General features: G+C 41.5%; 1 protein-coding gene across 1 annotated transcript in view; it reads right to left on the bottom strand.

Moving 5' to 3' along the window:
• Positions 1 to 302: 302 nt before the first annotated feature.
• Positions 303 to 11,296, bottom strand: part of LOC120536531 (segment polarity protein dishevelled homolog DVL-3) — a 32,992-nt gene continuing 21,998 nt past the window's right edge. The window contains 15 exon segments of the mRNA XM_039764929.1: positions 303 to 1,995; positions 2,237 to 2,455; positions 2,685 to 2,852; positions 3,095 to 3,226; positions 3,407 to 3,511; positions 3,514 to 3,555; positions 4,009 to 4,076; positions 4,164 to 4,240; positions 4,367 to 4,506; positions 4,606 to 4,675; positions 4,761 to 4,854; positions 4,940 to 5,075; positions 5,203 to 5,309; positions 5,427 to 5,548; positions 6,115 to 6,184. Of these exon segments, the coding sequence (XP_039620863.1) occupies positions 1,559 to 1,995; positions 2,237 to 2,455; positions 2,685 to 2,852; positions 3,095 to 3,226; positions 3,407 to 3,511; positions 3,514 to 3,555; positions 4,009 to 4,076; positions 4,164 to 4,240; positions 4,367 to 4,506; positions 4,606 to 4,675; positions 4,761 to 4,854; positions 4,940 to 5,075; positions 5,203 to 5,309; positions 5,427 to 5,548; positions 6,115 to 6,184 (1,987 nt within the window). The 3' untranslated portion in view covers positions 303 to 1,558.

The following is an 11,296-nucleotide window of genomic DNA, read 5'->3' as shown; positions in this document are numbered from 1 at the left end:
GACTATAGTTTGTATTTGTTTAGCAGGTTCCCCAGCAGGCTGTTTTTTTTTTGTTTGTTTTTTTTTTTTAAACAAGTTATGCATTAAATTTTCCGCATTACCTAACGCCACTGGGTCAACTGACCTCATTTCTGTTTTTTTGGACAACTGTGGGTCTCCCTCCCAGAATGACTCAGTCCTGCCATCTTACATTTATTGACATCAGAGAGAACATAGTCTTGCCATGGCAGAACATTTTGTGAAGATATTGTTTAGCTTGGAAATAAAAACAAAACAAACAAACACACACAAAAAGGCACATATTTAGGCAATAAAACTATGTTTATAAATAGAAACAATATTTTTCATAAAACAGCATTCAGTACAGCCAGTATGAGCCGAGCTGAGTACCGCTACACATCAGTCACTAATGTCTGAAAAACTTGAAACTCAAACAAGGAGCTTTACAGCAATGGGTTAATGTGTAAAGTTTACAGGTGTAAGGCAACGAAGTTGACAGATGTGCAGCAAGTGGGCTCCGGCAGACCCAGACCATAGAACAGACACTTCACTATACCTACCCATGCATGCATGGGTCTTCATTCAATAGCAGGGCCTCAGTATACCCTCCATTGGCAGTTTAAGGTATACACTGTTATTACACCCTGGCAAGAGGGAACCATTTCCACCTTATTACAACCACACTAAGGAAATAAGTCAGGTGCATCACTCACTGAAAATGTTTCATTCAGGGATAACCATCTCACTGCACTTGCTCATGCCATCACATTCACTGAATATTGGCTCAACACACTTGCCCAAGGGGCTTCATTCTTGCTAGTACCACCTTGCTGCAGCCACTTTGTGGATTTTGCTTAAGTATTGCCTCCACAGTGGTTTCATTTAAGGGGGCATTATCTCATTATGCACATTCGGAAGGGACTTCATTCTAATGAAGCACCTTGCTCTACCAGTTCATGACATTCTGATTTAGTGATGCTCCAGGCATGGGACAGTTTTAAGGCCAACATGCCAATAAACATTCTTCCCTATATCCTGTATAGCTTGAAAAAAGTATCAGGAGGCTTTATCCAGGAAGAACAGACACATTCACATTCAGCAGAGCAGTCTGCTTGACTCTACTGTGGTATTTTACTCTGCTATTCATTTTGAAATATTTCATAAAATGAGCCATTTGTTTGCCTGTAGCTCCTCAACTTTTAAGTGATTGACTCAGTACTGCAGACAGACCAACTGGTATAGTTCTCTCTTCATGAGGCAGGAGGTGTGTTCTCTGGGTGTTGTGGTACCAGCCTAAGAACAATGCTTGGCTAACAGGCATTCCACCTCTGAACCACACCTTTTCAAACAAAACCCAAAGTGTTACTGCTAGGAAACAGAAGAATCCTGCTTGCATCCAGTCCAGGCTCAGGCTACGCAGTGTCCAACCCATCTAAAAGAGCTGGATGCAGCCACAGCTCACACTGCTGCTTATTTTCTAACAAGTTTATTTTGATATCTTTATTAAGAAATCAAGGCCAGAAAAATCTCTCCATCCGATTGGTGGTCTTCAGTGGGGTCACATAACATCCACGAAAAACTCACTGGGATTACCCATGGCCATGCGGAACGACTGTCTGCTAGAAGTCAGTTCAGGGGGAACTGATGCCAGGTCTCGGCCCGGGGGTGCACCAGGTGGAGCTGTAGGTGGTGCCATCATTACCAAAGGTGGAGGGAAATGAGGGGGTGGGACTCCTGGTGGACCATAGGCATGGCTGTGGTTACTTCGTATGCTGTGTGCTGTGGAGTGGTGACTGCGATGGCTATGTTCACTAGGGGGCGCTGCTGAGCGTTCACTGGGTGGCCGCTCCCTCCTCACACTGCTGCTTCTTGTAGTGTGGTCTGACTCACTGCCACTGCCCCCTGATTTGGAGTCTGCACCCCCTGTCTTGCCCGCTTCCTTTTCCTTCCGCCGTTGTTCACTTCCACTTCTGTTTGAACCACTACTTCGGCTTCCTGTAAGAGGCAGAGGAAAAGGCAACAGGAACTAGGGTTGGTGTGGTGAAAGAAAATATGTTATGAAAGGTGGCCACATTAGGTGAAGTCACTTATCACAACATTATCCATTGAAATCAGTGAAATACAAGAATAGTTAAATACAAAAATCTGCTTTTTGACTCTTAAACCACACCTAAACGCCTATGACCCACCTGACTGTGTGTCACACAAGAGCAGCCCAATTGCTTTCCTCTCTTACCTTCACTGTGTTGGCTGCCAGCACTTCCACCTCCACCTCCATAACTGTAGCCAGGGTCATGAAAACCTGGATGAGGGCTGTAAGGGTGTGGTGCTGGGTACTGATATGGGAAGGCAAGTGGCCAAGGTGCAGCCCCAGGATGAGGGAGAGGCGCCAAAGTGTCCTGGTCTGAAGCTCCACTAGAGCCGTCATGGTCATTCAAGGACAGATGTGCCATATCTTTGAAAAACAGAGAAGGATTAGAAAACTGACACAAAACACCCAGTCAGATCATGTCACTGTCCATCTTGGCTTAACACGTACCGACCAAAAGTGGAATCATAATACAAGCTTCATATCAGGATCAATCAAGTGCATCTCAATCACCTTTTCAGCCTTGCATACCTCCATATAACATTACACAACCCTGACAAGTGTACTCAAACTCAATTGTTTACTTTCCACTTACTGCCACAGAGGTCCCCAAAGATATAGTAGCACTGTTCAGAGAAAGTAATCTTGTTGACGGTGTGCCTGATGTAGCCAGCTTTGAGCAAATTGCTTGCATACTTGCGTGCCTCGCGCCGGTCAGTGAAACCCTCCACATGGTGGTACAGCCAGTCCACTACATCAGAACCTGCAAGCAGAAGATGCAGTTTACCTGGGGTGCTGCCAGGCTAGGAAGAGACTGGCAGAGAGAACACAGCTAAGCAAATACAGTACATTTAAAAATCTTTGTGGATTATCAGGTGGAAATAAAATGGCTCCAAAAATAAGCAAGTATGACCTCAAATGAAATGAAGATGTACAATGATGAGTAGTTTACGTTAAGTCTTCCTGTCAGGGTAGTGGACGACGGGAGTGGTGATCAGAATATACCTATAAATGCATTAGGAATGGTTATCTTCAGCCACATCCTGTCTCGCACCTCCAGACCCGACTCTGGCGATGCCATGGCTTTAGCAATAGTAGCCATATCGCTGTGGATGGACAAGTGGAAGTCATCAAAACCTGCAATGGAAGAATACACAAAAGACACATAACCTGAGAAGCCAAGCAAGTACCCTGTGTGCCACCAAATGCACAATAATCACAATATCATGAAAATAGCCATGCAAGCCCGGGCAAATAGCCGGGGGTGGAAAAATAGTGGTAGGAAGCCAAGCAGGACAGCACACACACAACACTTACGTTCAGTCTCAGGAATGGAGCTGGAGATGGAGGAGCTAGTGGAAGTGATCGTGCTCATGGAAGGGCTCATACCATACACTGGGTACGTCCCTGTCATGGCAGCCGATGTGATACCCAGGCTGCCGGGTCGATAGGTCGAATTGGCTCACCTGCAGAACGAGGGGAGGCAGAGTGGTTGGAGGTGGGACATGTATCTTATGTTAAAGTTCTGGGAAAACTGTGCATCTTCCCTTGTTTTTTTCTGTGCAGATAACAACAGCCTAACAAAGGTGAGCTTCCATTCTTCACATCAGTGATTGCTGCAAGTCACAGATTACCCTACAATTGTGGCAATTCCAGTCTATTGTTGTAGTCCTGGCCTATGCAAAGTTCCGACTGTCTAAATTTCACAGGCCCCCCTATCATCCCCCTTCCCATCACCCACCTTCCCAGTGGATCTCAATGCTATTACTATTCTCTTTACTTGGTTTTGAAATACCTATCTCAAAGCACCTCTACTTCCCCACCCATAACACCCTTTCCCAAAAAAAAATCCCTTTCCTACCAACAAACACTCTAGACCTGGATACTCCAGCTGCACTCTCTCGGGTCTTACTACTTACTCCTGGGTAGCGTGAAGCAGCCTCTAGGTGTTGGGTCCCAGCACTTTGCCACGGTCAAAGTTATAGGCCTATGAGGAGAAACAGATGCTAATTTATGCAATTTTTATAGAAAGCCAGGCATAAGGCAACAATCATAAAAGTAGAAAAAGTCTCACCCTGGTTTGTGGACAATCTCCCTTAGAACACGCACAGCATCATCATTGCTCATGTTTTCGAAGTTGATATCATTGACCTGAAAGGAAGAAAAGGAACATTCTGTATCTGACATTGTCTCCAAATGTTTAGAAGATGCTTATTTGCTCAAAACACTGCTCTTATTTTTTGCCATTCTGTAGCACCTCAGTTTGGTCAGACTCACCTGCAGAAGCATGTCTCCTGGTTCAATTCGACCATCTGCTGCCACAGCTCCACCCTTCATGATGGAACCAATATAAATGCCTCCATCTCCCCGTTCATTGCTCTGCCCCACAATGCTAATGCCCAAGAAATTGTACTTCTCTGCAAAAACAGACACCTGTTATTTGCTGTCCACAAACTCCAAGCACTCTTTAGAAGTAACATAGAAAAGCAAATAACAGAAGCTAACCCCACACTCACCCATATTTAACGTGACCGTGATGATGTTTAGAGACATTGTGGAATCTGTAATGCTGCTGAAGGAGGATGACTATAATGAAAGAGGGAAAAAAAAAAAGATATGTTCACATTGGTCCACAACTTCTACCTCAGCTGTATACAGCCGAGACACATACCCGCTCCATACGTGGGGCCTTGGGTTTCCGCCGCCGCCTTTTATGTCTTCTCATCAGTCGGCTGGAGCTGCTCTGCTCTGTTGAGCTACTAAACCTGCCAAGACCATACAAAATGCATGTGAAATAGTCTTTTACTAAACTGTAACTCATCCAGAAGTGACTAATTAAGAAGTGCTTACCGGCTTGCTGAGTCATCATCATCAGAGTCAAAGAAGCTGGTGGACTCTAGCTCACTACTCATCAGTGTGGATGAGCTCTCATAACCACCCATGTCATGCCGTCGCTCCATCTTCGCATGGCCATTGAATCGATGCACTGCAGTAGGTCACACACATGCACACTTAACTGATGATTGTGTTATGAGCATTTACCAAGTTTTTCCACCCAGTTTAGTACCACCTTCAAACCCCCCAAATGCACCATGGGTTAAGCCCCAGTTTACCATGTTCATTTGCTTCCTTTCGGCGTGGCCTGTCCCTTCGTAAAGATACCACGGACTCTGTCTCCGTCTCATTGTCCAAGTTGTCCTGACTGCCAGCAGCATTTGCACTATTGGGTAATGAGAGCAGACCGATCACTACATGCATAGAACCCCAAATCATAAGTCCATCCAATAAATACAGCCTAAAGATAAGCCAATTGACAGGCTGCATCAAGAGCACTTACTGAAAAGATGGAGGTCTCGAATCCCCAATGCCTCCTGTCCGCTCTATGGGGGGTGGAAGATCTGACTGGCTGTCTGCACACACAGAGCCAGCATCTGAGTGGGAACCATCTGCTGACACCAACTGGGAAGAAATTGGCAGTTGCATGAGTCCAGAGAGGCTTGCTTACCAATTTACTTTAAAGCTTAAAAATACTTATTATATAATACTAGTATTATATCTCCAACCTCCACCCCACAAAACAGTTACACAGGTCACAGTAAGTGTGGTCCCTGCTATGCATTCTACAATAATGTACATTTTCCTTGTCCACTGAGGTAAAAGTCATCAGCTGTATAAGCACATTGGCAAAACCTCTGACCACAGAACGGTACTGTCTCACCTCACTACTTACAAAAGTATAAACACCCCACCACCTACAAATCCCCTCATACAGGGGACAGAGAAGTTGGAACATATTACTGTACAAAATACAGATCTCACTTTGATGTTGGGACAAGGGAGTCAGACCTTTCTACTTATAGTATAATATTGACTTTAAGATACTGTTGAGCAATACAAGCTTCCTTTTTTCTTGGAAGACACCATGTGGTGAGGCCTGCTACTCAAAACCTCATTCTACTCCAGTGAGAGCACATCAGTCACACATGTACTACTGGGACAAGCTGACAAAGTGTACAAAGACTCACCCAGGACACCACACGGCCATTAAAACATGGGAGCTTGGCATTGTCATCTGAGATTTCTTCCTTCACTACTCTGTTAAAAAGGAGAGAGAATGTAGTTCAGGATGCTTGGCTACAATGAGACACACACCATTTGCAGCTTTCCCCATTAAAACCTAGATGAAATGGCAATGTATTTAATGACTTCAAGTAATAGCAGCCAGGCTGTGTCCTTCAACAGAAAACTAGTGTCTAGACTGGTGTCAAAATGTATGTTTGGAGTAATGTGGTACTCACAGAGCCAAAAAGTTTACATGAGTTCTAATGCTACATAATAAAAGACACAGTGGAAACTACCAGTCAATACTTTAATAAGATGCGGACTGGACTTAAATTGATAATTTATTTAGTTAACATCAGAGCTCCAGTCTTATTTTAGACACAATTTGTGGTGATCTACTATGTCAAGATGAACAGACATTTCTAGTTCTCTGAAACACTTGAGTAATTGTCTTACCTGACAGCAGCATGTCTCATTACCTGGCCCCTGCTAACAACAACATCCATTTAAGAGAATAGGATCTGCTGGCAAGCTTCCTTGTGCAACATTCTAGCCCACACACAGCTACCAGCATTTAGGGTTTGAGGGCTGCCATTGTTTCTTTAAACACTCTAGTGTTGTATGGTGCTCTGTTCCCATAATAATAACATGAAAAACACTATATAGAGTGGCATGCAAAAAGTATGGGTACTCTTGCATAAAATGTCTGTTACTGTGAATAGTTAAATGATCACCAAAAGGAATAAAGATGACACATATCTCTTTAGCATTTTATGCAAGATCAGTGCACTGTTTTATACAATGTGCAGTGAAAAAAAAGGAAAGGAGTACTATGCAAAAGTTTGGGCACCCCAAAATATTTGAGGTCTCAGATAACTTTTACCAAGGTCACAGACCTTAATTAGGATTATGGCTTGTTCACAGTCATCATTAGGACACCTCAGGTGATGCAAAGTAGTATAAATTCTCTGACTCTTCAAACCTTGTCCCTACAATCAGCAGCCATGGGTTCCTCTAAGCAGCTGCCTAGCACTCTGAAAAATAAACTAATTGATTCTCACAAAGCTGGAGAAGGTTATAAGAAGATAGCAACATTTAACAGACTGTGGAGTGGTAGTGCACTGTTCTACTGTGCATTGACACTTGAACAAATTTACTTCATGGTAGAGTCATCAGAAGAAAAGCTTTCCTGCACCCTAGCCACAAAATTCAGCACCTGAAATGTTTAACTGAACATCAAAACAAGCCTGATTCACTTTGGAAACAAGTTCTGTGGACCGACGAAGTTAAAATAGAACTTTCTGGCAATAATGTGCAAAGGTAGGTTTGGAGAAAAAAGGGTGCCAAATTACAGGAAAAGAACACCTCTCTAACTATTAAGCATGAGGTGCATTGATCATGCTTTGGGCTTGTGTTGCAGCATGTGGCACAGGGAACATGTCAATTGGACTCCAATAAATAACCGAAAATTCTGTAAAAAAGTTGAAGTTAAAAAGAGGATGGCTCCTACAAGATAATGATCTGAAACACACCACAAATATATAATGGAATACCTCAAGAGGTACAAGCTTACGGTTTTGCCATGGCTATCATTGTCCCCTGACCTAAACATTATTGAAAATCGGTGGATAACTCTCAAAAGAGCAATGAATGCAATACGGCCCAGGAATCTTGCAGAATTAGAAGCCTTTTTCAGTGATGAATAAGTGAATATACACCAAGAAAGAATTGAAAGATTTAACTAGCTACAAAAAAAATTCACAAGTAGTGACACTTGCCACACAGGGTGTTACTAAGTACTGACCATGTTAGGTGCCCAAACTTTTGCTTCAGACCCTTTTTATTTTTTTAGTATATTATACTTTTAAATAATAGAATTAAATATGTAATCGTACTTAAAATATTAAAGAATCATTATCTTTATTCCATTTGGTGATCACTTCATCTTCTGCACTCTCAATATCAGACATTTTAAGAAACCTTTACATGCCACCGTACTCTGCTATGTGGTGACACTCTTACTTGGGATGGACCAGAAATCAACAGAGTAGGCCTTTTTGGTCAAAATGGAGAAGGCTAATAAAGGCACAAGAAAGAGGAGCAGAAACATCAACTGGTAAATGGATGTGCATCAGGAATGATGCTAGAGGACACAACCAAATAAATTACAATAACATGGGAGGTCGGTGTCTAATATCTGGCTTGCATGTGGTGTACTTACAAGGCAGTGGTCACATCTGAAAAAAAATCAGGACAGCACATCCATTATTAATGGTGTAACTGCATAACAGAAAACAACCTTCAAGCTTAACAGAAGGTGACTCAGCTTTCTCCAGGAATACAAACAACAGATACACAAATTGACCCTACCTTAGTTATAGGAAGCCAGGCAACACAAGAGCAATCATAAGTGCTATGTAATTTAATGGAAATCCTAAGAACTGCGCTACAATAAATCCATAAGAGGACAGTGAGCAATGTGGACTCATGGTCCCAGGACTTTACATGGCAACATTCCAAATGTTGTACCAAATATACTGTGAAAGAAAATCCCAAGACAGAGTATGACCAACTCCCATTCGTTCGTGCTTTTGGAGCTTAGTGTTGGGAGGGAGGGCTGCCCAGATAACTGAAAAGACAGAAACAGGAAATGAAGGGAAAAAAAGAAGTGACAAGCACGCAAACCGCCACCTCCATAAAGAGTCACAGCATTCTCTAAAGGAACATTTGTATAAGCTAGAGAGATGGCACTTATTTGCATATGCCCATGCTACTCCCAATAATATTTTTAGGTCTTAAAACCACTCAGCTCAGACAGACACACGAGTGTCTGGCTCGCTATGCTATATACTAGCAGTGTAGCCTTCCAATGATTTGGAAAAGAAGCCATAAAATCACTAACATATTATGAAAAATTGAAACAAAACTAAACATTGTAAGATATGTCTTTTTTTTTTTTTTTGTACAGCAAAGTAGCAGGATGTAAAATGTTTTTCATTTTAGAAACACAGACAATCATTTTTTCATTTTTTTAAGTATCATAAGGAGGTTACTGGGAAAAGCAATGAGTCTGTAGACTAATATCTGCCATTCAGTGTCTGTCCTTGACCTTCACCGAACCGCATCAAAAAAATTAAATTATATATATAAGATGCTACTTTAATTATTTAATCTTTAAGCTGTAAAGTTTCTCACCCTGATCACAACTGTATAGAAATCACACTTTTGTTAAAGCCGAACTTAACTTGCAAATGCAGAAGATAATCTCAACGGCTCATAACATTGTGCAGGTAGTTTATTAGATTCACCCTACACCTTCGCCCAAACTCAACATTCCAACATGTCGTGTGATAGCAGCGTGTCAAATAAAATAGGCAAACCAGCATTTTTACCACCAGTTAGTGTTCAACTGAACCTTGAAATGGGCAAAACTGTGTCTGGGCTTCTCAGTTCTAACATCTTAAAAGGATTTTCACATGTAACATTTTAAAGGACTTGGGGAGAATGGTGTGAACAGTGAAAGAAAACTACCAGTGATGTACAATCCACTGGATGAAAATAGCTTAAGGACTAGAGGTTTCAAAAGGAGCATGGCTAAAATCATACAAGCAAACAGACAAGCCACAACCATGTAAATTGCATCCAGATTCAATATTGGTGTCATCTCAGAACACATTTTTCACACTTTGTCTTGAATTGGCTACAATAAGAGGAACCATTTTTGGGTGTTGATACTGTCAATATAAAATAAGAAAGCATGTCCCCAGTAGGCACAGGACCAAGAGGAGTGAGAAAAAAGTTGCTTGGCTAGGCAAAGTCAGGTTGCCTTTTCCATCAAATAAATGGAAGAATCAGAATTTGGTGCAAGCAACAAGAGTCCATAGAACACTAGAATATTAAGAAAGTTTAAAGAGAACAGAACATTTAGCACAACAGGACTCACCAATCCTATCCACTTAATTTCTCAAAAATAACATCAACTCTAGTTTTGAAGCCCTATGAAATGCTACTGTCTACTATATTAGTTGGTAATCAATTCCACTTGTCTATGGTTCGCTGTGTGAAGAAAAAATGTTTCGAGTGAAATTTATCCTTAACTTTCGAACTGGGTCTCCGTGCCCAATTAATTTTAAAGCAACAGTCTGGATTAACTGTACTAATTCCTTTCATAATTTTAAACACTTCAGTCATGTGACCTCTTAAATCTTCTTTTGCTTAAACTGAAAAGGTCCATCTCCTTTAATCTTTCCTCATAACTCATTCCCTGCAGGCCTGGAATGACCTTAGTTTCTCTTCTCTGGACTTTGGGCTGCATAAAAAAGAATGTGTCAGTAGCAGAGGCCAAAACCACACACAGTACTCATGATAATGTGCAACTAGTACATTATAAAATGTAAGCATAACCTCCTTGGACTTATACTCTACACACTGTGCTATACCTAACCACCTGTAAGCCTTCTCAATGGCTTCTGAACACGGTCTGGAAGTTGACAGTGATGAGTCCATTAAAACTCAAAAATTCTTCTCATAATTAGTAATTTCAAGTTTCAGACCTCCCATTGTGCATTCAAATCTAACACTTCTACTTCCTACATGTAATACCTTATAGTTGCTTATATTAAATTTCATCTGCCACAAATCCGCCCTCTCTCTAATGATTATACGGATTCCAGATTGCAAATGCAACCAGCTTGCTGTTTATATTCTGATCCACATTAATTTATAGATTTTAAAAATAGCAGTTGTGTCACCACTGGCCCCCTAAAGAACACCACTCTTAACATCACCCCAATTTTGATAAGGTTCCTTGCACTATGATCTTGTGCTTCCTGTGTTTTAGCCAATTCTGCGCCCACCTACACACTACACCAAAATCTCCCACTTCTATTAGTTTAATGCTGAACCTTTCATGTAAGAACCTTATCAAATGCTTTCTGAAAGTCAAGATAAATAATATCACATGTACCACTTCATACCCTTTTGAAAAGGCAAATTTCAGTTTGAGTTGCAAAATATACCCACTGACCTAACTGGGCTAGTAGCTAAAAAGTTAATGTTGAAACCTGACTGGAAACTTCAGAATATAAATATTCAGAGTTTCCCAAAAAAATTCACACTAGGAGTGGTGGAGATAAACTGGACTAA

Source organism: Polypterus senegalus, chromosome 1, assembly GCF_016835505.1.
Source record: "Polypterus senegalus isolate Bchr_013 chromosome 1, ASM1683550v1, whole genome shotgun sequence".
NCBI classification, from domain to species: Eukaryota; Metazoa; Chordata; class Cladistia; order Polypteriformes; family Polypteridae; genus Polypterus; species Polypterus senegalus.
The sequence above is the reverse complement of the archived record's forward strand: the minus strand, read 5'-3'. Positions and strand labels throughout refer to the sequence as shown.